The 26,755-nt window shown below is 40.6% G+C and overlaps 1 protein-coding gene across 4 annotated transcripts in view; it reads right to left on the bottom strand.

Annotated features, from left to right (window-relative positions):
* Nucleotides 1-26,755, bottom strand: part of ptbp3 (polypyrimidine tract binding protein 3) — a 72,829-nt gene that overhangs the window by 7,903 nt on the left and 38,171 nt on the right. For 2 of the 4 annotated variants that reach the window (XM_079598842.1, XM_079598843.1), the window contains exons 3-12: nucleotides 20,510-20,679; nucleotides 18,146-18,292; nucleotides 16,070-16,237; nucleotides 13,774-13,884; nucleotides 8,606-8,780; nucleotides 7,935-7,970; nucleotides 5,574-5,648; nucleotides 3,974-4,113; nucleotides 695-728; nucleotides 160-252 (exon numbers count right to left, since the gene is read on the bottom strand). In XM_079598842.1, coding sequence (XP_079454968.1) covers nucleotides 160-252; nucleotides 695-728; nucleotides 3,974-4,113; nucleotides 5,574-5,648; nucleotides 7,935-7,970; nucleotides 8,606-8,780; nucleotides 13,774-13,884; nucleotides 16,070-16,237; nucleotides 18,146-18,292; nucleotides 20,510-20,679 — 1,149 coding nt within the window. The remainder of the gene's footprint in view (nucleotides 1-159; nucleotides 253-694; nucleotides 729-3,973; nucleotides 4,114-5,573; nucleotides 5,649-7,934; nucleotides 7,971-8,605; nucleotides 8,781-13,773; nucleotides 13,885-16,069; nucleotides 16,238-18,145; nucleotides 18,293-20,509; nucleotides 20,680-26,755) is intronic. The other 2 variants (XM_079598844.1, XM_079598845.1) reach the window with 1 other exon arrangement.

Below are 26,755 nucleotides of genomic sequence, written 5' to 3' on the forward strand. Positions count from 1 at the left end.
TTTCATCCATGTTACTGGCTGCATCCACCAAAAGATACAACCACACTGAAATGTAACTCTAATACAGCCACAGAATACACAGGTAAACGTGATCAAAGGATGAAGACAATCAATCAAGATGAAAAGGGTGTGTGTGTGTGTGTGTAATGCCTGACGTACCGAGCTGGGCTTGCGTGGCATCTGCCATCTGTATTAAGGCATTCTCTTTCTTGTTGAACAGAATCTTGACTCTGTGAACGTCTCCGTAGACTCCTGCCGGGATAAAAGAGAAATTTACATCTTTTTTTGTGCTCAAACACACCGCGAACACAATTTACAGCAAATAATATGTTATCTGCAGATCTCAGTGTTTCATTATTGAAGGCAGAGAGCGACAGTAACCGCTCACATGCTCATAGAGTGGGCAAACAGAGAGTGATTTTAGAGGATATCAGTCACACTAAGGTCTGTCTCTGATGTTGACAGTTATTAAATTGTGGGGACAATAGCAATGACACACACTGAGTGTGTGCGCAATACTGAGGATTTCCACCATTCATATGATGGGACACGCAACACACAATCTGCAAATAATCTCCAGACTGTGTATTTGTAAGGAAATGGCCTCATCGCTCACTCTCTATCCTCTACTGGCTTCATAAAAACTGCAGTCTGCACATCTAATCTACAGGAGGAGTAATGCATGTGTCCTTACCGAATAAAATGAAGAGCTCGTGTGGTGATATACTCTGCAAGAGATGAAACATTATCAAAGACATGACTGGAATAAGGGTTAAACCAGTGAGTGTGAAATGCATCAAGGAACATTAACATTTGTGGTTTGCTTTGAAACATGTTGACAGTGATGCACTTCGACATACTGGACATGCTGACCACTAATGCTGCAGAATTAAACGATAGGACTCGTGACATCAATTGCCTGGACTGAATAAAGAAGCATGGAAATAGCTTTGGATTAGCTCATATGACAAAACAAAAGACTGAAAGGAATCATTTTTAAAGGAACACGCCGACTTTTTGGGACTTATTTACCGTATCCCCCAGAGTTAGATGTGAGCAATAAGGTACGAGAGGCTGTGCTGTATCGTGAATAAGTCACGGCTGAAGGGTGATACAGGGCGATACTTATTCACGATACAGCACTTGCCTCGAGTACCTTATTGCTTTTATAAAACGGTTACCACACAATACAACTATTAAAGCCGAAAAATATGTATCTATGCAACTTTCATGAAGTAAAATCACTAAAAGCCTTCCTTCTGCTGGAAAAAATAGTCCCTGACCGTAAACAGCAACAGAAGTTATATACATTATTTCGCCAATAGATGGCGGCAAAGACTGTCTTTATGAGTGAGTCAGTCAGTAGAGAAGACTTTTACATTGAAAGGACTCAAACTTGTGGTCATGGAGAAGGAAGACGTCACTGACAGATGACTATTGGCACGGGAAAACCCCTTAACTGTTAAAAGGACAAGATATTGCAGCGGACATTCAAACTGATTTTTTTTTATTATGAATATATAAAGGACTGACCTGAAGGAAAATGCTATATCTACTGTAAATGCAGGTACACTCGCTTACTCGATCTCTCACAATACTCTACTATAGCTTCAATTAACAATATCGATGAGATCAAACATGTTTAAGTTGCTAAGAGTGGTTGCTAGGGGTGTTGTGTAGTGATGCACAGAACCGTTTAGTGAAGCGGTCATAGCCATGTTTTATCGTGAATAAAACACAGCTATTGGCCAATCAGAATCAAGGATTGGAACTAATAGTTTTATAAAAGCCTTCTGAGAATATAGTTCCCAGTGTGTATACGGTTAGAAGATGGCTGTGTCTCATGTGACCTTGTTATTTGTACACGCTGTGACTATACAAAACACAACATGTAAATAGGAAAATGTTGGCGTTATTTTGTCACTTATTGGGAGCAGTATGCTAGCTGGAGCCGTTTACCTCCAGTCTTTGTGCTAAGCTAGGCTAGCGGTGGGTGCGTCAGACAGAGTTACGCCACGCACGGAGATGAGAAGGGTATGTATGGACTTATCTAACTCTGGGGGATACGGCGAATAAGCTAAAGTCCCAAAAAGTCGGCGTGTTCCTTTAAAGGCAGCAGTGATATATAAGGCCAGTGCGTATGCATTAGTGTCTGGATAGTCTTCTTGTAATACTATAATCTATGGTAATGGCTCAGATTAGTGATAGACTAATATATGCATCAGGTATCCTTAAATAGTTGACCGCGATCCTTGTTCCCGACCCCTGCTTGGTTCCAACCGGACAACAGACATAATGACAACATTTGACCATTTCTACAGCTTAAAGTGCATCGAAACAACAGAGCTGTTCACACCACAAGCATGATCTGTAATGTAATTCAATGTAATGATCTGAATTCTCTAATGTTTTTATCTAGAGCCAAGCACGCTTCATTCAAGCCCTTTCTGCTCGGTGCGTGTTGTCCTCGCTCCCGCTCAAGACGCTAAAGCACTGCATTAAAGGGATAGTTCACCCAAAAATTAAAGTGATCCCATAATTTACTCACCCTCAAGCCATCCTAGGTGTATATGACTTTCTTCTTTCAGCCAAACACAATCAAGAGTCATATTTAAAAATATCCTGGCTCTTCCCAGCTTTATAATGGGAGTGAATGGTAACTTAGATTTTGAAGCCCAAAAAAGCGCATCCATCATCATAAAAGTAATCCATACGACTCCAGGGGGTTAATAAAGACTGAAGTGATGCGTTTTTGTAAGAAAAATATCCATATTTATAACTTAAACTATAATCACTGGCTTCCGGTAGAGGTCGTGCACAAGTTTAGTCCAGGGAAAGAGTGACCTCGCTTCAGAAGGCCTTTATTAACCCCTGGAGTCGTGTGGATTACTTTTATGATGATGGATGCGCTTCAAAATCTAAGGTACCACTCACTCCCATTATAAAGCTTGGACCCAGAATATAATTTTTAAATATAACTCAGATTGTGAAAGAAGAAAGTCATATAACCCTATGATGGCTTGAGGGTGAGTAAATCATGGGATCAGTTTAATTTTTGGGTGAACTAACTCTTGAAGAGCAGCGGTTATTTTAACAACAGTAGCAGAAACACAGTGAGCAGCAAAATAGATGGATACTTTCACTGAAGAAAACGAGAATGCGGCAAATATAGTTATTTTTATCAGTCATAATCTGGGAAGGAGAAACATACACAGTATATATTGCCCTTAGAATTATTATACATACTTTTTGTCTGGATGCCAATAACTAGATTAGCAACTATACGATCAAAAAACAATGTGGGTTAATTAGGAACTCAGACACACCGAAAAGAAAACATGTGAAAAAAGAAAAGAACAAAAATCCTCAAACCTGCTCTATATCCATCTATCTATAGCTAGCCCATAAAACTCTAATAAGTAATGTGGTGCTTTAAATGAACAGTATCACGCAACCATTTTCAGCTAAATCATACTCATTATCATACTGACGTCAACATATAAAAACCCTTCTTTTGTGGAAAAACAAAAACCCCAATAATTTAGGCAAGTGGAAATATTATTAAGCAGAGATGCAAAGGTCTCGCAGAGCAGAATGAATCGATATAAATTGTCCAGATTATTTTTTCATGCTGTTTACTGGAAATCAAGGATGTCACAATAATAGACCACCCTGGAAAACACTCGACAATGACGATTGTGAAAATCCACTAGAATCTAAAAAAGGGCAAATGCTTTCTGAAGGGCACTTAAAATTGTACATTCGGAACCACTTTATATTAAGTGTCTTTAACTGCCATGTACTAAATGTCGCATGTGGGCATCCTAGAGTTTATTTTGAACTATTTCCTAAAGTCATCATCAATTTAATGGCAAATCCACTGTATGTCTGTGGTGGAAGGGTTCACAGAGAAGGGTTGAGTGGCTCGGGCCTCATGGGAAGCTGGAGTCGGGGGTGGGGGGGTGAAACTCACTTCAGGGTTGAGGTTGGACACGAGGAGCACGGAGTGGATGGTGGTGGGGGTCATGCCGTGGATGGTCATCCGTCCTGTCATTGCTGATGAAGGGATGGTGAGAGGTCCCAGAGCGCCAGGCATCGCCTGCATAGACAGACCTGACCGGTGGGAAGAGGGAAGACGGGAGACGGGAAGTGACGTAAGAGAGAGGAAGGGAACGTTCTAGAACAAATCATGTTTTTACAACCAGATAAACACTAGGTCTTCTTGTAATAGCTTATTAAATCAACATGTTCAGGCATGCTGGGTCATGTTAGTTCAAATGAATATTGAGTTGGATGGTCAGGGTAGTAAGAGGTTTGAATGAAGCCAGCAGGGTCAGGAGTGTGACAACAGAGCCAAGCTTGGGAGTTAAAGACAACATGTGTGAAGGACAATGAGTAAAAATCATAGAATATTGATATATTTGTGTTATAATATTATTAAATGGTACTTTTATTTGACTGTGAGGTCTTATGTCAGCAGAAAATAACTGTGTCAGAAGTGGTGGAAATGATTTCTCTTGGAACAACATGAGAGTTAGTAAATTATGACATGGTTCTTTTTGTGTGTACTATTCCTTTAAGAAAGTAAATGTTCAATAATTGCCTACCGTTTAAAAAATATTTGGTTAGTACGATTGTTTGTTTTTAACTGATCATTAAATTGATCAAAAGACAGTAAACACATTTACAATGTATCTATATCTATATCATATTATATTTCTAAATCATCATATCAGAATGTGACACTGAAGACTGGAGTAATGATGAAAATTCAACTTTGATGACAGGAATAATTTACGTTTTAATAATACATATTAATTCACATAGAAAACAGTTATTTTAAAATATATCAATATTTCACAATATTACTACCCTAGAGTCGCTGTGGAGTACTTGTATTTAACGTTACTGTCGTAAATACCACTCGCGCAGAGCCGTCAGTTTCTCGTTTTCTTTTCCTTGACTCTTCCGACCGCGCTTACTTGGTTTTCTTCTTCGTCGACACTGCCATGATTCACGTCTGAAATGCGTGCTAGTGTATTCCATAGACGCTGTTTCATATGTTGATGATGTATGTGACGTCGTGCCGTAAAGCAAGTCGCGATTCAAGTCGTTAGTTTACCATCGAAATGAATTCAAAGCTGTTATATTAAGGTAGAAATCTTGCATAGTGTGCCTTTAAATAGTTTTCATTTTATTTTCCCAATGATGAAATGAGTAACTGAAGAGCAATATGATACCAGGTACACTTAAATTTGATTTATTGATCATATAAATCAAAACAGGTGGCAAACTAATCAATAGCCAATTCAAAATGCAAAGCTTTTTAACTGCACACATTGCTCAATCTGTTTTCAAATGTGACGTCGATACTCGATACTGTGTTTGTGTTCATTCCCTCTTCAGTTTGCTCACTTTACTGGTGTCAATCTAAAGATGTGTCTTGCAAGAGGCTCGAGTGATGACATCGTAATACCTCCAATTATTCAGTCTGAGGGCTGACGTGAGCCGCACGACACTGCCTCCATTACTGAGATGTGTGTGTGTGTGTGTGACTGTGACTGAAAGCTTACCTGCCTGAGGGAAACCGATAGCGGGGGCGAAACCAGCCGCCCCGGGGTATGGAGAGGAAATGATCCCAGGAGCCCCTGCACACACACACACACACGGACACACACACACGGACACGCACACACACAAACAAAGGGTCACCAACAATGAACAAATGATTTAAAAGATGAGACCACAACCGCATAACAGGATACTGATAGCAGTGTATGTGTATCTGCCCGACACAGTGAAGGGATAATATGTATTTATGATTCATAAAATGACTTGAGACACATATTCTTGAGGCAAAGATTTGAATTTCTTTGGGGGCATAAAATAATACTGTACATGTCATGGTTATACATCTGTTTTGATGTCATAATGAAGATAAAAGCATCATTACAAAGATGAAATTCATGAAAAATAAATATTAAGTAGTTTGGCACAATCTTTTATTATTATGTCATGAAACAAAAAAAAATTAAACACTTGTTTTGTTCGCTTTTTATTATTATTATTTGAGGAATACCAAATCATATGGTGTGACCAACAGATTCATATAAGAAAATGTTTGTTTATGTTGTATGTTTACAGGAAATTATATCATAAAGAACATCCTATGACCTCATGACTGTCAATAAGTCTATTAAAAGTTTTTTTTTATAGCCATTTATGACATGGCAATGTTAATGCATAACTCCCCAAAACGCACTTTATGAATTCATATAAATGTATCCATAAAAAAAAAATGTTTATCTTAAAAATATATTTAAAAAAAATTCATACTACCGGTAATAACAACTTACAAGTATTCGTCAAGAAAATTATTTCTTTATAATTATTTTTATTTGAATTTGATGGTTACACCACATTACATTTTAGTCATTAAAGTCATTTAATGAGTCATTAAATGTAAACTTGTCTTGAAAACGGCACAAACGTTTCTCAAACCATACAAAACCAACATCAACACAAATAGCGCATTAATGAGAACTTGGCACATGTGTTTTAAACTAGACTTTTTTTTTTTCCTGCAGACACTAATTTATCATTGACTCACTTAATAAATGTGCTTTATAACATAACATAAAATCACTAACCCTGAATGAGCCTGTAATAAATTATGAGAAGCACAATCAATAAAAGAGGGGCACATACTTTAGTTTTGTTCTCCCTAAATCATCACTGTTTTATTATCACCAACTGATTTCAAGCTGAATATGGCTTGCTGAGACACGCACGTTCAAGTAAAGCACAATTTGCTCATCTAATATCTTGAATTCCCAAGTGGGACGGGCTTAAGTGTGACACCGTTGTTTAAAATGGATTTATCCAGCCTATTTGAGATATAAACCTATAGAGCTCAGAACAAGCAGTTTACATACATTTCAAAACAATCATATTGACAACAATAAAACATTTTTCACGAGGGGTGTTGCGGTAGAAGGCCAACAAAAGGGCAGTGGTCTAATAAAAGCTGCCATTTGAACACCTTTTATTGCTGTGGCGGGTGTGTGAAGACGTCACAGAGCGCCCCTGAGATTCCTGCCTGCGCCCAGAAACAATTCATCAGCTCTGATTTACACACACACACACACAAGAACACACACTCGCCTTATCAGAATCCACACTGGCTCTCGCTCTAAACAGCGCAAGTGATTTACCGAGCCTGAGACAACAAGATGCGTGGATGGACCGTCACAGTTATCTGCCGCCCCCTCTGACAATCTCACACACACACACACACACACACAATAAATCTGCTCTGCAAACGCTGTCCGGCCCACATAACTTTGTGTGCATGTGCGATAAGGCGTGCCCTTTGATAGTGAGCGCGCTACGAACCGATAGCATTATAATAAAACACACAGGTAATGAGGAAGTGAGGAAAATATCTGTTTTACACTGCGATTTCAATCGTTTCTAATAGAAGTTTATTAGATAAATGGACAGGTTTGATTAAAAAAACAAAATGTCAGTATACACACGGACGGAAATTAATGGAATATTCCGGGGTTAAAATATCAACAAAGCGTAAGGTAGATAAAGCATAAAGTCATCATGAAATAAAAATGGAAAATTCCTAATTTTATAAGGAAAATTGCAGTAATTGTTATCTGTGCGCATAATTCATGTGCCCTTATAATCTTTAAACAAAATAACTTATTTCTTCTCTATCATCTTTTCTCTGATGATGTGTTTACTGGGTTAGGCGAGAGGGCGGGGCAACCTGTCACTCACATGAGATCCACCAATAGCAAACCACAACCATCCAATCAATTCACCATGGACAAAATCAAGCCCTGCCCTGCATTTATTCCTGTTCCAGAAGCCGTTTCACTCAGATAAATGTCACAATTGCCGAATTTAAGGTGTTTTTTTACCCAGAATATTCCAGCCGAAATGATGTGGTGAACAATCTGAAATCAAAGTGGATATTTTACAATTAAATAGTGCAAATTGTCTCCATGCCATACAACAAAATTTACATGTAATCATAATCCCGTAGTCTATATACTATTTGTTATACATCAAGATCTATGAAAAATACTTCTGATATCCTTAGAACTTCCTCAGAGCTACAGGAAAAGCACAGACAGAGGCAGATGGTGTGTGTGTGTGTGTGTGTGAACAAGTTGTCTCTTCTCACTAATGCACAAAAATCACTAAACTTCATCCAGCACTCCAATTTAAATGGAACTTTTGACATATAATTATTTGAAATCATTTAAAATATTACATTTTAAATATCTTCAAAGCATGTTTACTCTATGATCACGCGGCCTTGTTCAACTGGATTTTGGTGTAATGAGGGATATTGTTCTGCTGATGAAACATTGCACCAAGAAATTCCAGTAGACAAAAAAACTCCAGAAAATATGAATATGTGAAATTATAAGTGATCTAGGAGCTTTATACAGCGGATGCCATTGAAGATACGGTAAGTCTATCCCTCACATCCTCGCTCTCACACCTGTCATGGCGCTGCTCTGAATAAGGTCTATACTGTATAAGGAGGAATGTCTTAAATGACTGTAAGTGTAATGTGTCTTACCAAAAGCGGTCTGCATGGAGGGGTCCATGGTGGGCTGGCCGTCCCCTGAGGGAAGGTCTAGACGGGTGAAGTCCCTGCTCTTGTCGTTGTTATATTTCACATTCAGACTGGTCAGCTTGGAGAACTCGACACGCAGAGTGCAGCAACCGTTGTAGATGTTCTGCCCATCCAAAGACTGAAGGGGAAACAACATTACAATGCCATTCTCTTACAAAGACACATATAAATAATATTTTGCTTAAATAAAAGGAAGACTATATTAGGGCAATTAAGGCACAATTTAGGAGATGGTCCTCACTGCAGAACACGAAATCCAGATCCAACTCCTCCCACCTTACATATACCTAAACCTACCCATCTCCACCCCCTGATCCCTAAACCCACCCCTAAACCTACCCATCTCCACCCCCTGATCCCTAAACCCACCCCTAAACCAATCTCCACCCCCTGATCCCTAAACCCACCCCTAAACCTGCCAATCTCCACCCCCTGATCCCTAAACCCACCCCTAAACCTACCCATCTCCACCCCCTGATCCCTAAACATACCCATCTCCACCCCCTGATCCCTAAACCCACCCCTAAACCTACCCATCTCCACCCCCTGATCCCTAAACCCACCCCTAAACCTACCCATCTCCACCCCCTGATCCCTAAACCTACCCATCTCCACCACCTGACCCCTAAACCCACCCCTAAACCTACCCATCTCCACCCCCTGATCCCTAAACCCACCCCTAAACCTACCCATCTCCACCCCCTGATCCCTAAACCTACCCATCTCCACCACCTGACCCCTAAACCCACCCCTAAACCTACCCATCTCCACCCCCTGATCCCTAAACCCACCCCTAAACCTACCCATCTCCACCCCCTGATCCCTAAACCTACCCATCTCCACCACCTGACCCCTAAACCCACCCCTAAACCTACCCATCTCCACCCCCTGATCCCTAAACCCACCCCTTAACCTATCCATCTCCACCCCCTGATCCCTAAACCCACCCCTAAACCTACCCATCCCTAAACCTACCCCTAAACCTACCAATATCCACCCCGATCCCTAAACCTACCCATCTCCACCCCCTGATCCCTAAACCCACCCCTAAACCTACCAATATCCACCCCGATCCCTAAACCTACCCATCTCCACCCCCTGATCCCTAAACCCACCCCTAAACCTACCCATCTCCACCCCGATCCCTAAACCTACCCATCTCCACCCCGATCCCTAAACCTACCCATGTTCACCCCGATCCCTAAACCTACCAATCTCCACCCCTATCCCTAAACCCACCAATCTCCACCCCGATCCCTAAACCCACCCCTAAACCCACCCCTAAACCTACCAATCTCCACCCCGATCCCTAAACCTACCCATCTCCACCCCCTGATCCCTAAACCCACCCCTAAACCTACCCATCTCCACCCCTGATCCCTAAACCTACCCATCTCTACCCCCTGATCCCTAAACCCACCCCTAAACCTACCCATCTCCACCCCTGATCCCTAAACCTACCCATCTCTACCCCCTGATCCCTAAACCCACCCATCTCCACCCCCTGATCCCTAACCCTACCCATCTCCACCCCCTGATCCCTAACCCTAACCCTAAACCTACCCATCTCCACCCCTGAACCCTAAACCTACCCATCTCCACCCCCTGATCCCTAAACCCACCCATCTCCACCCCCTGATCCCTAAACCCACCCATCTCCACCCCCTGATCCCTAAACCCACCCATCTCCACCCCCTGATCCCTAAGCCCACCCCTAAACCTACCCATCTCCACCCCCTGATCCCTAAACCCAACCTTAAACCCACCAATCTCCACCACCTGATCCCTAAACCCACCAATCTCCACCCCCTGATCCCTAAACCTACCCATCTCCACCCGATCCCTAAACCCACCCCTAAATCCACCAATCTCCACCCCCTGATCCCTAAACCGACCAATCTCCACCCCCTGATCCCTAAACCGACCAATCTCCACCCCCTGATCCCTAAACCCACCAATCTCCACCCCCTGATCCCTAAACCCACCAATCTCCACCCCCTGATCCCTAAACCCACCAATCTCCACCCCCTTAGATCTGGATCCAACTCCGCCCCCCGGATCTCGTGTACTGCAGTGAGGTGCTACTGCAATTTAGGGCACTTTTTCCATTTTAGAAAATATTTATGCAAAAATAGATCTCTTTCTCATTATAGTACTGATATATGATCAAACTTAGCAAGTTTGCTTAGTCAGTTTATGTTTCGATGGCCACTACAGGTAGAAAACTTATCAAAGACTATATATATATATTGGTAACACTTTACAATAAGTTTCCGTTTCTGAACATGAACTATCAATACTCATAAATCATTTATTAATCTTAGTTCACGTTAATTTCATAATTTACTAATCAATTATTACAAGTTAATGGACTTGAAGCTAACATGACCTAACAATGAACAGTTGTATTTTTATTAACAAAGATGAATAAATACTGTAACAAATGGATTGCTCATAACATGAACTAATGGGAACTTATAGTGAAGTGTTGCCTAATGATTTGAAGTAAAACTTGGCTGTATGTAGGTACTAATTTCTCATTCATTTTATTGGTATTTCCTGTGGAACGCAGTTCATGCGTAATTTCCATCATATTAATTAACCGTGTTCTGTTTCTATTTGCTGCTTGGACCTTTTTATTAATAAGAAAGACAGAATTCATATACATATTAAGGGTGATAAGTACATATACATACTTTTTTGAATATATATATATATATATTAAATATATAAATAATTTCCTGTTAGATGAATGCAGTCACACAGGTAACAGAAGCTTGTTTGTCTTTCCGATCACAGGACATTGAACTATTCCGGCACATTCTCATTGATTACACCTGCTCTGCTTCATTACATCAGGGTTTAATGGAGCCCAAACATCTCATCTCAGTTTTTCTTTCTGTTAATCAATATCTTAAAGTAACTCCTGCAAACAGATACGGTAGAAACCACGGTCACAAGGTTTGTATCTCCACTGAAGAACAGGGAGGTCTAAAAATAAAAAGCAACATGTGCAGTAAAAACGATTCAAACCTGCAACCCACAAAACAAATTCCCAACACAAATGATGAGTTTCATTTAGGCAATCTCCGTCTGTACCACTATTAACCCTAGTATTAGCCATTATAGTGATAGAAATGGGTCAGTTTTCTCACTATGACTGTTTGAGATATATATGAACGTATGATTACTGCTTAGATGCTTCAGAAAAGAAGAACTCCACACAACATGAGTTTGCCTCTTAATCCAGTGTGACATTTTAATGATTGAATTGTGTGTGTGTGCCTGAAGCAGGTTTGGCAGGGTGCAGGGAATGTGAACTAACTTCTCCCACGGAGGCACTTCGTTTAACTTAACCCTGATGACAAATGCAAATCACATCTAATGCTGACAGTGGCCTGAACAATAAAGAGCTGTGTGCTATTAGCTTTCAGCCATCAGACATGACGGTATGTCCACCATTCGGTAGAACCTGGAAATCCCATAGTCTTACTTTTATATTCAAGCCATATTAAAATATCACACATACTAAAAATATCTTAGAGACACCACCCCACACAGAACACCTTGGAAACTGCAATGCAATGCCCTGGCATCCACCCACAACTGCCTAGCATTGTCGTGCTGTTATATACTGTATACTAGCGCTCAAAAGTTTGGGGTCGCCACGATTTTTATGTTTTTGAAAGAAGTGTCTTACAGGTGAAACTCGAAAAATTAGAATATGGTGCAAAAGTTAATTTATTTCAGTAATTCAACTTAAAATGTGAAACTAATATATTATATAGACTCATTACATGCAAAGTGAGATATTTCAAGCCTTTATTTGGTGTAATTGTGATGATTATGGCTTACAGCTTATGAAAACCTTTTCACAATATTATAATTATGAATTTGGGGTTTTCACAGCTGTAAGCCATAATCATCAAAATTATAACAAATAAAAGCTTGAAATGTCTCACTTTGAATGTAATGAGTCTATATAATATATTAGTTTCACATTTTAAGTTTGAATTACTGAAATAAATTGACTTTTGCACGATATTCAAATTTTTCGAGTTTCACCTGTATGCTCACAAAGGCTGCAATTATATGATAAAACATACTGAAAATTTTAGATTTTGAAATATTATTACAATTTAAAATAACTGTTTTCTGTTGTAATATATGTTAAAATGTAATTTATTCCAGTGATCAAAGCTGTATTTTCAGCATCATTACTCCAGTGTCACATGATCCTTCACAAATCATTCTAATATGATGATTTGATGCTCAACAAACATTTATTATTATTATCAATAATAATAATTAGTTCTGCTGCTTCATATTTTGTGTGGAAACTGTGATACATTTCTTTTAGGATTCTTTGAAAAATAGAAAGTTCAAAAGAACAGTATTTTGTCTTTACCGTCAACACTTTTTAAAATAAAAAGTAAAGATCTAGTTTTAGTTAGTTCTGCATTTCTGCCAGTGAGAAGTGCATTTTTCCAGCCAACACGCTGGGAAACTAAGGTGCATTTGCACACAATTGTTCCTTTTTTTTTGCCGCAATTTTAAACGGGAGGAAGGGGGGCTTCGTCGCCCATTTCAAAAGAGACCCCTGTCCCCACCCCTCCTGTAACACTAACAAATACTCTCTTTGTGCAAGGAGGCAATGCAACATGGCAGCCGCACAATAGATAACACCCTCGGACCAGAGGAGTAATTACTTGCGAGCTCTTTTTCCCCCTGGTGAGCTGCATTGGCATTCATTAGATAACCTCAACGGTGACATATTAATTACAGGGGCGGCTTGATTTGTGCGGTCTACTGGGAGCTGGTTTTCCTGCTGTCTTCCTGTTGCTTTGATAAATTTTCGGCGCCGCACCAAAAAAATACCAGAGAGCGCCAAAACTGAGGTGATGTAAGACAGGTGTGATTGATGAGGCGTTGATTATAGGGGACGGAGCGCTGGTGAAGGATGACCACAGCTAAACCGTCCGTCTCCGCGGATAGACGGAGGAGCTAAACTAGTGTGTACTAAAACTGGTTGCCATGTTTCATCCCACCCAACCCAATTCATCCCACCAACACGATAATAAAGGGGCTGTGGGTTCTATTTCGGTACTGACCATTTTGGCATGATGTGCGTTCATTGGATCTGCATATTGTAGCAAGGCCTGGAACTGGTTGTTCTTGGTGAAGGTAATGATCTTCAGGACTGTTCCAAACTTTGAGAAGATCTAAATGAAGGAGAGGATAAGAACATGAAGGACAGCCATGATAAACAGAGTAGTTTAAGCCCTAGAAGGTTTGCTTATCTGAGCTGGTTAAGCAAGTTTGGCTGGTCTTTCAGCTGGACTCCCAACCGAGCCAAGTGGTGTTTGTTTAGTGGGTTTAGCTGATCAGTAGGGCTGTGCCGGGAAACTTGACAACCGCACCACCGCGGTGGCTGAGTAGCACCAAAACACATTTTTTGTACGTGAATGCTGTTTTACATGAATATTATGACGCGAGTGAAGCACAAAGCTTTGTTCACAAAAGAAATAAAAGGTCAGTAATTAAATGTTACATCGCAGCCATGGAAACGTTTGGATTCATGACGAATGAGAGTTGTGCGCGAGCCCATACATTTAAGCTTTGTTGGCTTTGAATTCTGGTTTCCGATCTAGTCACCCGATCATCAGCGGATTTAACAATATTCCATTAGTTGTTCCATATAGAAAGCTTGAATTGTCTACTTTTAAACAAAACAATTAAAAACGAAAAGAAACCGACTAGCTTACTCTCTGCTTATGTACGTATGAAGTGTGCATTTCTCTCTATAGGCGCGTTCACTACGAAGACGGCGAGTCAGCATCGTCAACTTCATATTTGCAGCACGACACTGACACAGAAAATACTAGTTTATTAATAAACAATTAAAATGTCTCCTTGCTATATTTGACACATTCATAATCATTACTTTTGGTGGTTCTTTGTGACAGCTGTTATATGCGTTATTGGCAGCGTCATGGTTACACCACCGCATCAGCACAGAAAAAAATGGAGATTTTATTTTAGAGAATAATGGCACAACCTCTTCGATATTCTATAATTAAATCAACAAATCGAATATTCAAAAATCGTGACTCATCCCTGCATGGAATCTCTTGTTTCTTTACCCAAATCTTCACTCACGTCTCACACATTTTTGAAGGGGATTAGACTATAAACATTTCTTCCTTGGTTCGCATTTAATTAGGCCTATTATTTTCGTATTCTTGACTGTGGTAAAGTAGAAAAACGCTGTAGGACAGATAGCCTGCATTTTTACTTGTACTGTACGTCAAATGCTTTTTAACACAGTTTGAGCTTGTTATTAGACATGGTAAGGCACGTCAAGTTTATTTGTAAAGCGTGTTTCACACGCGCGGGTGATTTTAGTTTCACTTTCTCTGGCAACGCAAAATCAAACAGCCTAAATGCCTCGCCCTTGTGGAAGATCAAATTTGCTCTTCAGATCTTTTAAAACAAGTAGAAAACAAAGATTTCAGAAAAGAGATCGATGGTCTCGTGCTCGTGTCCCACATCCCTCTCAAAGCGCAGAGCGGTAGGCTATATCACGCGTCTTTGTGTGGAAATATTAAACGAAAGTAAAAAACAACAACTTTATACTTAAAATATTTTTTAAGTTACCAATATTTACTGATATTTATTTCAATGCTTTACAGGCTTTAGTGTATTTCTTTGACGGAATTGCTAAAATTAACACTTTTTGTTCAAATAAACACAGTTTTATTATTATTTTAAAACAACTCCCCAACCACCGCGCCACCGCCGGTTCCCGGTTGTTGGTCCAGTACCACCGCGGTGGTAAAAAACTGCCACCGTCACAGCCCTACTGATCAGTCATCTTATAAGTGCACAGAACCCCTCTAAAACCATTAAACTAATCCAGTCTGACCAGTGGAATCCAGCCTTGTAGACCCGCTGAGACTAGTAAACCACCTCAGGCTGGTTTAAGAGGTTTTTTCAGCTTTCCCAGCACTCTTCTGATCAAGATTTCAACTCATGTGTTCCCATGTGAGGGCTTCAATAAATTTCTGAACACAAGTGTTTTGTGACACTTTGACCTTGTGGAAGGGTAAATTTATGTGGTTGCTAGGTGACAACAAAGTAGGAAGTGTACAGAGTAAACATTGAAAATAGAGCAAGCAAACAAACTAAGTGAATATCCAGGGGATTGCTTGATATATTGCGGAAAGTAAAAAAAGGACTTGTTATTTCTCTGAACATCATAATATCACTTGATATATTGATTAAGCCATTATGTAAGAATCAAAAATAAGTACCGATACCTGAAGCAAACGAAGAACAATTATAAAAGTCATATTAAATGGCCTTCATTTGAAAGAATAGTACAATTGTGCTGTAATGTAGTCTCACCTGGTGTAGCACTTCTAGAGACACTGGGTAGTAGAGATTCTCTACGATGATGCGGAGCACAGGACTTTGTCCAGGCATCATTCCACCATCACTGGCTGTCGCAGTCCCAGAGAGACCCATATTCCCAGAATGCATTGCATTGACAGCTTGCAGAGCAGCCTGAGCCCTCTACAAGTGAGACATAGAGTTAACATTCGGATCAAACTCGTCTAAAACGTTCCACTCATACGAGTAGTACACACAAACACACCTCAGTCTCACTGCACTTGAGGGTACGCCTGATTGCAATGCCACGAAAATGCACTATCAGCAATGACTCCGTAATGAGCCGATTTACTTAGGCATACTGTAAAACTATTAGCTCTGGGTAAAGCAAAAGTATAAAGGAGGCACTATATATACAGAGATACCATTGTGAGTTTGTAAAAAAAAAAAAAAAGGGTTAGGGTTATATATAGGTTTTAGGTTAGAGCTTCATCTGCCTTTCAGGCACTAGTAGACATGACTTTGAAGTAATCAGTAAGTTTTCTTAAAAAGTTTATTGTTTTGCCATTTTAAGACATAGCAAGGTTGGTTCAGGTTGCCATATTGTATAAACAGGAAATTGATCCATGATAGCTGATAGCTAGAAAAAAACTTTTATCTGATTTTTTTTTTTAGGTTTTTGTTTGTACAAAAAGTGAGTAAGATTGCATGTATTCAAGGAGCAAGGAAAATACTTAATTTTTTTACTAGGGGTGTAACGGTACACAGACGTCGGTATCGTGATGGTTCGGGATGAATTCATGTACCGTTACAACCTTACTTTTTACTGACGGTTACTTCACTTGACATTTTGAGAGTACTAAATCAAACACTTTGTTGAAATTGGCAAGTATAATCCCGCAAGTAAAGTGTAGATTCCCATTGAAATGACTGGATTTTGCCCAATAAATTTAGCTGAAAAAAGGCAAATTTTGACTGGAAATTAAAAACTTGACACATGCATTTAAACAATTATTTTTAAATGATTCCTTTAAATGAATAGATGACCTTAGATAACTTTATTTGGCATTACCTTTGGTATTCACCCTACAATGGTAGTGAAAAGGGTGGTTTAAAGGGTAACTGTCGCCAGAATTGAACCTAGGCTCTTTTTGTTAATCTACCCGAGTCAAACTTTCGTGTAAAAGCATAATTAGAATGGAAACGCCACTTTTAAGATTGACCATATTTTCGATTTAGGTCAAAATGCCTTTTGAATGGGAGTGCTAGGGGCACGTATATGATAGCATCAAAATCGCTGTTTTTAAAACACTAAGGAGGCTCGACACAACATAAAACTGTGCTCGAAGTATCACCAGTGGCTCTACACATGAACTCGAGCATTGACTACATTGTTTGTGTACACAGAGTTTACTAAAAAGAAAGGTTTTTTTACGACTTTATCAGTTAGTGTTTCCGGGGGCTGGAATTTTATCAGTCAAAAGTAGTCGATCTCCGAATGCAACGTAACATGAGGAGAGTAAAGATGGAAAGCTCCTAAAGCTTGTTTCCATAGACACTTAGCTATGGCAATTTATAAGTTATCAAGCTTTTCATTGGAATTACAAGTTCATGACATTTCCTCATATGGAGTCAGTTAATTACGTTGCATTCGGAGATCGACTACTTTTGACTGACAAAATTCTCGCCACCGGAAACATTAACTGATAAAGTGAGTCGCACAAAACCTTTCTTTTTAGTAAACTTTGTGTACACAAACAATGTAGTCAATGCTTGAGTTCATGTTTAGAGCCACTGGTGATACTTCGAGCACAGTTTTATGTTGTGTCGAGCCTCCTTATATGTTGTGTCGAGCCTCCTTAGTGTTTTAAAAACAGCGATTTTAATGCTATCATATACGTGCCCCTAGCACTCCCATTCAAAAGGCATTTTGACCGAAAAACGAAAATACGGTCAATATTAAAAGTGGCATTTCCATTCTAATTATGCTTTTACACTAATGTTTGACTCGGGTAGATTAACAAAAAGAGCCTAGGTTCAATTTTGGAGAAAGTTACCCTTAAAATGCAGGTTAGACTATGTAATTCTCACCCCCTGATTGGGCAGATTATCAGTCTTCAGCTCACGGTGGTTGGAATACTGGATGTAGACGGGCTGGTTGCGGACATGGGGTGTAGCTGTGGTGTAGTAGTTGACCATGGTGATGGCTGCTTCTTCAGAAGCCATTTCTATAAAAGCCTGTAGTGCAAATAGAGACATACTGTAAGTGCTAAATCCTGATAACAACATCTTTCTCGGCTAATTGCACATATGTGGTGCAAGTTAATCCAATTTGTTCTTGGCCTGTTTTAATGCAACACTCAAATGAAATAAAAATCAGCAGGCTAAAAGAAATGGAGATAAATAATAGTAATTATAATCAGTGCTGCTTATATGGAAGGACAAGCATAATCATGTCAGTAGCACAAACAATACGGGACCAAGTTTAATATTCTGAGTTTGAGTTTTGTTCAAATCACTAATCCTAAGAACGAGCCATAAAATAGTGATGCTCGTCTTAACAGGCGCCACTAATAATTATTCTTACCTCATCAAGCAAGGTGTGAGAGATTTATAGATGCAGAATCTAACAATAAACTGAATCTTTTGAAGCCCCAATCAAATCAACCAACAAACAACAAATTATGCAACAGGGGCATTAGAAATCTGTCTGCCCGTCGTTTATTGTCTAAATATGCCATTTTAAATTTGAATATGAAAAGGCACTCAAGTGGAAGCGGGAGACTGCTGTGTTTTTGCAGGGCTTCTGTTATTAGATGGACCTTGATGTGTTTGAAAGGACGCACACTTCAGTTTCTATCACTGGCCACCACTAATCAAGCTAAAACAGATCTGGACCCTTGTCCTTACCATCCCTTAGAAAGGAGAAAATACAGGCAAAATGATTATTTGATGGTGGCGTTTCTTGGTATAGTGGGTTTTTACTGGTCAGTCTCTTGACATAAAATGTCTGGGTCATATTTCACTCCAAAACCAAAATAAAAAAAATAGAATGACTAATATTTTAAGACTAACATTAATCAGATTTTAAGATTGTGTTTTTTTGGGTCACATTGTTTTCATGACAACTAAGCACATTTCCAACTAAATTATTATTTTTTAGAAAAATTACCAAATTACCATTTCTGTGAAAAAGGTTACTTTCCCATTACAGTAATACATAGACACATTAAAAGCACATCCAGTAATTTTGTTATTAAATAATCTTACACCCTCAGAAAAGCACTTTTAAAGGTGTATTTTAAATTATGTACACAAAAATAAATATTACCATTATGTTAAATATTACAATTTCTTTAATAAAATGTAAGATTTTTTATGACAGTCGGTGAGTTAATTGAGGCTACTAAACATGCTTAATTGTCATTAAAAATCTTAATAGGCTTATTTTCTTCCACCCACAATCCCTAAAGGCACCCACACACTGCAAGATAATTGGGCAGATTTTGGCCTCAATTCTCCCCTTCCGACAATCCTAGATAAAGTCCCGATTATCTTGATGATTCTACAGATTATCTTATCAGATTTTCCTGTGGTGTGAAGTGTGTTAAGAGTGATTGTATCTGCATGGAAGAACGTCGGGGCCATACCGATCTCAAAGCGTAAATATCAAACATGTTAAATATTTTCGATCAGAAATCCTGTTGTTGTGGGGGGAACCACGAGGACAAATGTGCACGCGCTGTAGATTGTCACATGGACCGGAACGATAACAATTCAGAAAGCGAGCTGACGGTAGCATAACAAGACGCAAATTTTCTATAAAAAGCAGTCCGAACACTATTTTTGCCATTTCTTTTTGGCAGTCGTTTGCTATGTTCGTTTACTCTAAAGTCACGTTTGACGGCAAGAGATTTTGAGAGATTTCCCGTGTTCACAGTCGGGACTGTTAAACTGTTAGTGTGTCTGTTTGCTATGCTGTGTGTGTGTTGTGCTGTCTTAGTCACATCGTAGCACTTCACACACTATAGGAACAAAGTTGTTAAAGTTGTTAAATCTATGATTTTATTTTATCGTCATGTTTGTGGTCTTTAAAAAAACTTTTAGTGTGGGCCAGCCTTAAGACAATGGTATTGTCACACCATTGTTCTCATTGGGGAGGGTAGGCCCACATTTCCAAAATCCTGTTAGTTACACCATGTTAAACCACACAGAGGTTTAACAGTGGGAATATGTACGCTGGCTTCCTCTGATCTTATTCATGCCATTTAATCCGGAAATTCCACCACTAAACCAACTTGAAAGCATAAGGTGAGGTTTGAGAATCTCACAAGGCAAATTTAAAACCCATCAATGTTTTTCAAATAACTGAGGTACCGATAGTCATGCTACTAAAACTCGTACAGAGCAGAAAGATAAGGCAGAGATGTGTTCACAGGTTCATGGAGCACCTACTTGATTTTTCCCTTTAAGCATCAACAGGTTGGTGACTTTGCCAAAAGGGATTCCTAGTGAGACGACCTCTGCTTCAGACACTTCGATGGGAACTTTGCGGACGTGGAGGACGCGGGAGGGGTCACAGGGAGATCGGTCTCCTTTGTATGTTTTACTGTCAGTGCCATTAGCTGCCAAAAAGGGAAAAAAAGAGAGACAGATTATCAATTTTTTTTATTTTAAGAGTTTTCCAAATGCCAAAACTGGCATTGATGTACATGGATATTACAAAAACAAGACCCAATACCACTATTATCGATTGACTAACACCAAAAAGGTCACCGTTACAAAATATTTTGGCCTCACGAAGGACCTAGAATGAATTTAACAAGATACACCAGACAGAGAGACATTGGCAGAAACATAAAACTGACAATATGACGGTGGTGGGCAGTTTCTCTGATGCTCCCCCCGAAACAATACAACAAGCCTCTTACAGGATTAAGCAGGCCTCTGTAGTCTGTCAAGAATCCAAATGGCACCCATTGTGGGGCGTTTGGCACTTGGCTATGTCCAGGGGCACATCACAGGCTGGTGACAGGTTTAACAGAGACAGACCATGGTGTAGTGCCTGCCTCAGATTTCAACACTTACAGTTTCACATTCTTGCTAGCCCATGCAATCCTTGTGTTCGTCTGATAGCAGATAATGACATCAAAGCAAGTGTCAGATACAAAAAGATGCTAGAATGTGCATGTATTATACGTTTATTTAAATTTTTTACCAACACAGATGACAAACTACAGTGCGCACTGGGCAGACTTGTGGTCAATTTGCCCAATTTCCCATTGATTGTCCCAAACTCACAACATTGAGCCAAAAGATGGCATGTCATCTCACTCATTCTTCAGGAAGTCAACATGCAAATGGGTATCGTAAATGTCTCTAAACATTAAACTGGGAAAGGACAGGAGAAAGCACTTTATCACTGAAAAGTTGTACACTTCACCCTGAAGTAATTTCAGAAGCAAAACAAATAAATGGGCATTTTAGACTCTGCTCTTATGTATTTGTCTGGTTATTAGTAGGCCATGTATGAGTGATGAACTTAAAAGCTCTATTACTGTAATACAGGGAAAATTTCTGCAGTCACATTAAAATATGGGTCAAATCTTCCTCAGATTGTATGTGGGTTAAAAATGGTACGATGTTCCCCATGAAGAATGCAGTAGTGTGCAAGGATGAGTGACTGTGAGATAACTCTCTCTCTCTCTCTCTCTCTCTCTCTCTCTCTCTCTCTCTCTCTCTCTCTCTCTCTCACGCATTGATAAACTCTTTCTTTCCAAAGCCTGCCGACGAGAGGAAGCAGCGAGAAACAGCAGTGCACAAAAGAAAGTGCTGCCATCAGCATGACGACCAACCACAGTTGAAAAAATTAACAGGCCCAGGACAGGGATCCAATCTTTTCCTCACAGTCCAGAGACCGTGTTTACAACACAGCACAGTGTACCCCATTTCCCCACTCACAGCTCACCAATCTAAATCCTCCCCTCGCTGCCCAGCACAGTGATTCCATCCCTTTCTGACAGACCAGAGAACTAGAGCTTTCCCTAATAAAACGGCACAATGACCTCGACTTGCCTCACAGTGATCTAGACTCTTCTCTCTCAGCCCAGCACAGTAATCTAAACTCTTCTCTCAGCCCAGCACAGTAATCTAAACTCTTCTCTCAGCCCAGCACAGTAATCTAAACTCTTCTCTCAGCTCAGCACAGTGATCTAGACTCTTACCTCTGTCCAGCACAGTGATCTAGACTCTTCCCTCAGCCCAGCACAGTGATCTAGACTCTTCCCTCTGTCCAGCACAGTGATCTAGACTCTTCCCTCTGTCCAGCACAGTGATCTAGACTCTTCCCTCTGTCCAGCACAGTGATCTAGACTCTTCCCTCTGTCCAGCAGAGTGATCTAGACTCTTCCCTCTGTCCAGCAGAGTGATCTAGACTCTTCCCTCTGCCCAGCACAGTGATCTAGACTCTTCCCTCAGCCCAGAACAGTGATCTAGACTCTTCCCTCTGTCCAGCACAGTGATCTAGACTCTTCCCTCTGTCCAGCACAGTGATCTAGACTCTTCCCTCTGTCCAGCAGAGTGATCTAGACTCTTCCCTCTGTCCAGCAGTGATCTAGACTCTTCGCTCTGTCCAGCACAGTGATCTAGACTCTTCCCTCTGCCCAGCACAGTGATCTAGACTCTTCGCTCTGTCCAGCACAGTGATCTAGACTCTTCCCTCTGTCCAGCAGAGTGATCTAGACTCTTCCTCTGTCCAGCACGGTGATCTAGACTCTTCCTCTGTCCAGCAGTGATCTAGACCCTTCCCTCAGCCCAGAACAGTGATCTAGACTCTTCCCTCTCTCCAGCACGGTGATCTAGACTCTTCGCTCTGTCCAGCACAGTGATCTAGACTCTTCCCTCTGTCCAGCACAGTGATCTAGACTCTTCCCTCTGTCCAACAGAGTGATCTAGACTCTTCCCTCTGTCCAGCAGAGTGATCTAGACTCTTCCCTCTGTCCAGCACAGTGATCTAGACTCTTCTCTCAGCCCAGCACAGTGATCTAGACTCTTCCCTCTGTCCAGCACAGTGATCTAGACTCTTCCCTCTGTCCAGCACAGTGATCTAGACTCTTCCCTCTGTCCAGCACAGTGATCTAGACTCTTCCCTCAGCCCAGAACAGTGATCTAGACTCTTCCCTCTCTCCAGCACGGTGATCTAGACTCTTCGCTCTGTCCAGCACAGTGATCTAGACTCTTCCCTCTGTCCAGCACAGTGATCTAGACTCTTCCCTCTGTCCAGCACAGTGATCTAGACTCTTCCCTCTGTCCAGCAGAGTGATCTAGACTCTTCCCTCTGTCCAGCACAGTGATCTAGACTCTTCCCTCTGTCCAGCACAGTGATCTAGACCCTTCCCTCTGTCCAGCACAGTGATCTAGACTCTTCCCTCTGTCCAGCACAGTGATCTAGACTCTTCCCTCTGTCCAGCACAGTGATCTAGACCCTTCCCTCTGTCCAGCACAGTGATCTAGACTCTTCCCTCTGTCCAGCACAGTGATCTAGACTCTTCCCTCTGTTCAGCACAGTGATCTAGACTCTTCCCTCAGTCCAGCACAGTGATCTAGACTCTTCCCTCAGTCCAGCACAGTGATCTAGACTTGCCTCACAGTGATCTAGACTCTTCCCCCAGCCCAGCGATCTAGACTTGCCTCACAGTGATCTAGACTCTTCCCTCAGTCCAGAACAGTGATCTAGACTCTTCCCTCAGTCCAGCACAGTGATTTAGACTCTTCCCTCAGTCCAGCACAGTGATCTAGACTTGCCTCACAGTGATCTAGACTCTTCCCTCAGTCCAGCACAGTGATCTAGACTCTTCCCTCAGTCCAGCACAGTGATTTAGACTCTTCCCTCAGTCCAGCACAGTGATCTAGACTCTTCCCTCAGTCCAGCACAGTGATCTAGACTTGCCTCACAGTGATCTAGACTCTTCCCTCAGTCCAGCACAGTGATCTAGACTCTTCCCTCAGTCCAGCACAGTGATTTAGACTCTTCCCTCAGTCCAGCACAGTGATCTAGACTCTTCCCTCTGTCCAGCACAGTGATCTAGACTCTTCCCTCTGTCCAGCACAGTGATTTAGACACTTCCCTCAGTCCAGCACAGTGATCTAGACTCTTCCCTCAGTCCAGCACAGTGATCTAGACTCTTCCCTCTGTCCAGCACAGTGATTTAGACACTTCCCTCAGTCCAGCACAGTGATCTAGACTCTTCCCTCAGTCCAGCACAGTGATCTAGACTCTTCCCTCAGTCCAGCACAGTGATCTAGACTCTTCCCTCAGCCCAGCACAGTGATTTAGACACTTCCCTCAGCCCAGCACAGTGATCTAGACTCTTCCCTCAGTCCAGCACAGTGATTTAGACACTTCCCTCAGTCCAGCACAGTGATCTAGACTCTTCCCTCAGTCCAGCACAGTGATCTAGACTCTTCCCTCAGTCCAGCACAGTGATCTAGACTCTTCCCTCAGTCCAGCACAGTGATCTAGACTCTTCCGTCAGTCCAGCATAGTGATCTAGACTCTGCCCTCTGTCCAGCAGAGTGATCTAGACTCTTCCGTCAGTCCAGCATAGTGATCTAGACTCTTCCGTCAGTCCAGCATAGTGATCTAGACTCTGCCCTCTGTCCAGCAGAGTGATCTAGACTCTTCCGTCAGTCCAGCATAGTGATCTAGACTCTGCCCTCTGTCCAGCACAGTGATCTAGACTCTTCCCTCAGTCCAGCACAGTGATTTAGACTCTTCCCTCAGTCCAGCACAGTGATCTAGACTTGCCTCACAGTGATCTAGACTCTTCCCTCAGTCCAGCACAGTGATCTAGACTCTTCCCTCAGTCCAACACAGTGATTTAGACTCTTCCCTCAGTCCAGCACAGTGATCTAGACTTGCCTCACAGTGATCTAGACTCTTCCCCCAGCCCAGCACAATGATCCCGTACCTCCCCTCTTAACCCAGTCCTTCCTCTAATAGCCCAGCATGCAGATACCTTCCCACCCCTAACAGATCTTCAAGCTTCACCTGGTCTCAATAGGCTTTTTCTTATATTCCCACCGCTACAGGCTTGTGTTTACAGCCAACTTGTAATTTATGATCCAACACTGACACTAAAAGGAGAAGAACCTATGTGAAATTCACCACAGAGAACTGATTTACAACAAAAAACAAGCCTTATCAAACCAACAGGCACCAAGCAACAACATGTAGTCCTATGAGGGGTATGATCATTTGTGTTGCCTTCTGTTTTTAGGTGTCCATCCATCTGCAAGCTGGTGTCAGCAAACATTTAAGATTTTCAAAACCATGATAAGCATTGAATTCTTCCAAGGCATAAAATGAACTAAAATAGACTATACTGTAGCACTGTGGGGGAAAAAAGTGTGCTTAAACCATGTTTGCAAACATATACACATACTGATGCAGTCGAAAGCAATATGGATAATGAAAAACAAGCTTGCATCTGCAAGACATCTACTGTTAACACACAGAACATGGGTGCGATTAAATAGGCAACAAAACAAAACCTCCAGTGGAATAACTCAATGCAGGCAGAGGCAGTAGCCTACCACATGCAGAGAGTTACAGAAACTAGATAATCCCTTTACAGAACAGGCAGATTGTATTCACATTATTTTCCCACACTGCAGAAAGGACACAACATGCTGAAATAGTATAACACGGATGTTGAATAGCTCTTAGTCTGCAGTTTTTCACCCTGGAGGCTCATTGAGAATATAAAAATATTCAAGTTTTAATAAGCTCAATTATGGAACTTTAGCACATTTTAAAAACCTCATATGCAACCCCTTATATGCATAATCTTACATACATTTTGTTTTAATATAACTGAACCTTTACTGCAACTAGGGATTTATATATGACGCATGGATGAGACCCTGACGTATCCTAGAGACAGGCATCTCGCCACATAGCAGTCACCAGGAGAACAGGAAAATGATTGGTCCACTTTTCCAATGACCCTGTGTTACCATGGTGACCATACACATGACCTATCAAGGCATCTGGCTTCTCCATGCCAATTCATCTCATTGTGTCGTTAACAAATCTTATTGTTGTGCATTTAATGTGATTAGAGGAACCATCCCTGAATCGAATATGCCACAGGCTTTTCAAGAGGAAATGAGTAAAAAGGATTTTTGAAATGCACTAGCCATATATAAACTCTATGCATGGGATGGTTTGTGCCAGCAAATCTAGATAGATTTCCTACATTATTTAAAATTACCAAAGTTTTAAATAATTGGCCTTTACAAACTTTGATAAATCATTCTGTTTTGTAGGCAAGAAAATACAACATTTAAAATTAAATGAATAAATATGAACTATAAAGGAATAGGCCTAAATAAAAAAAAGCAAAATAAAAAAAAGCAAATGATGACCAGTTTTGGCTGAACTATTACATTGATCTAGATTTATGAATGTCATGAAAACATTCATGATCCATGATTTTCTTATATTAAAACATTTTTTTAAAGCAAGCGTGCATAAAATTAATCAAAAGTTACAGTAAATACATTTATGTTATTAAATATTTATATTTCAAATGAATGCTGTTCCTTTGAAACTTTCTATTTTTCTTTTAAAAAATTTACACAGTTTCCACAAACATATTAAGCTCTTCTCAACATTGATAACAATTAAACAAACAAGAT

The sequence above is a fragment of the Phoxinus phoxinus genome (genome assembly GCF_949152265.1).
Source record: "Phoxinus phoxinus genome assembly, chromosome: 23".
NCBI lineage: Eukaryota > Metazoa > Chordata > Actinopteri > Cypriniformes > Leuciscidae > Phoxinus > Phoxinus phoxinus.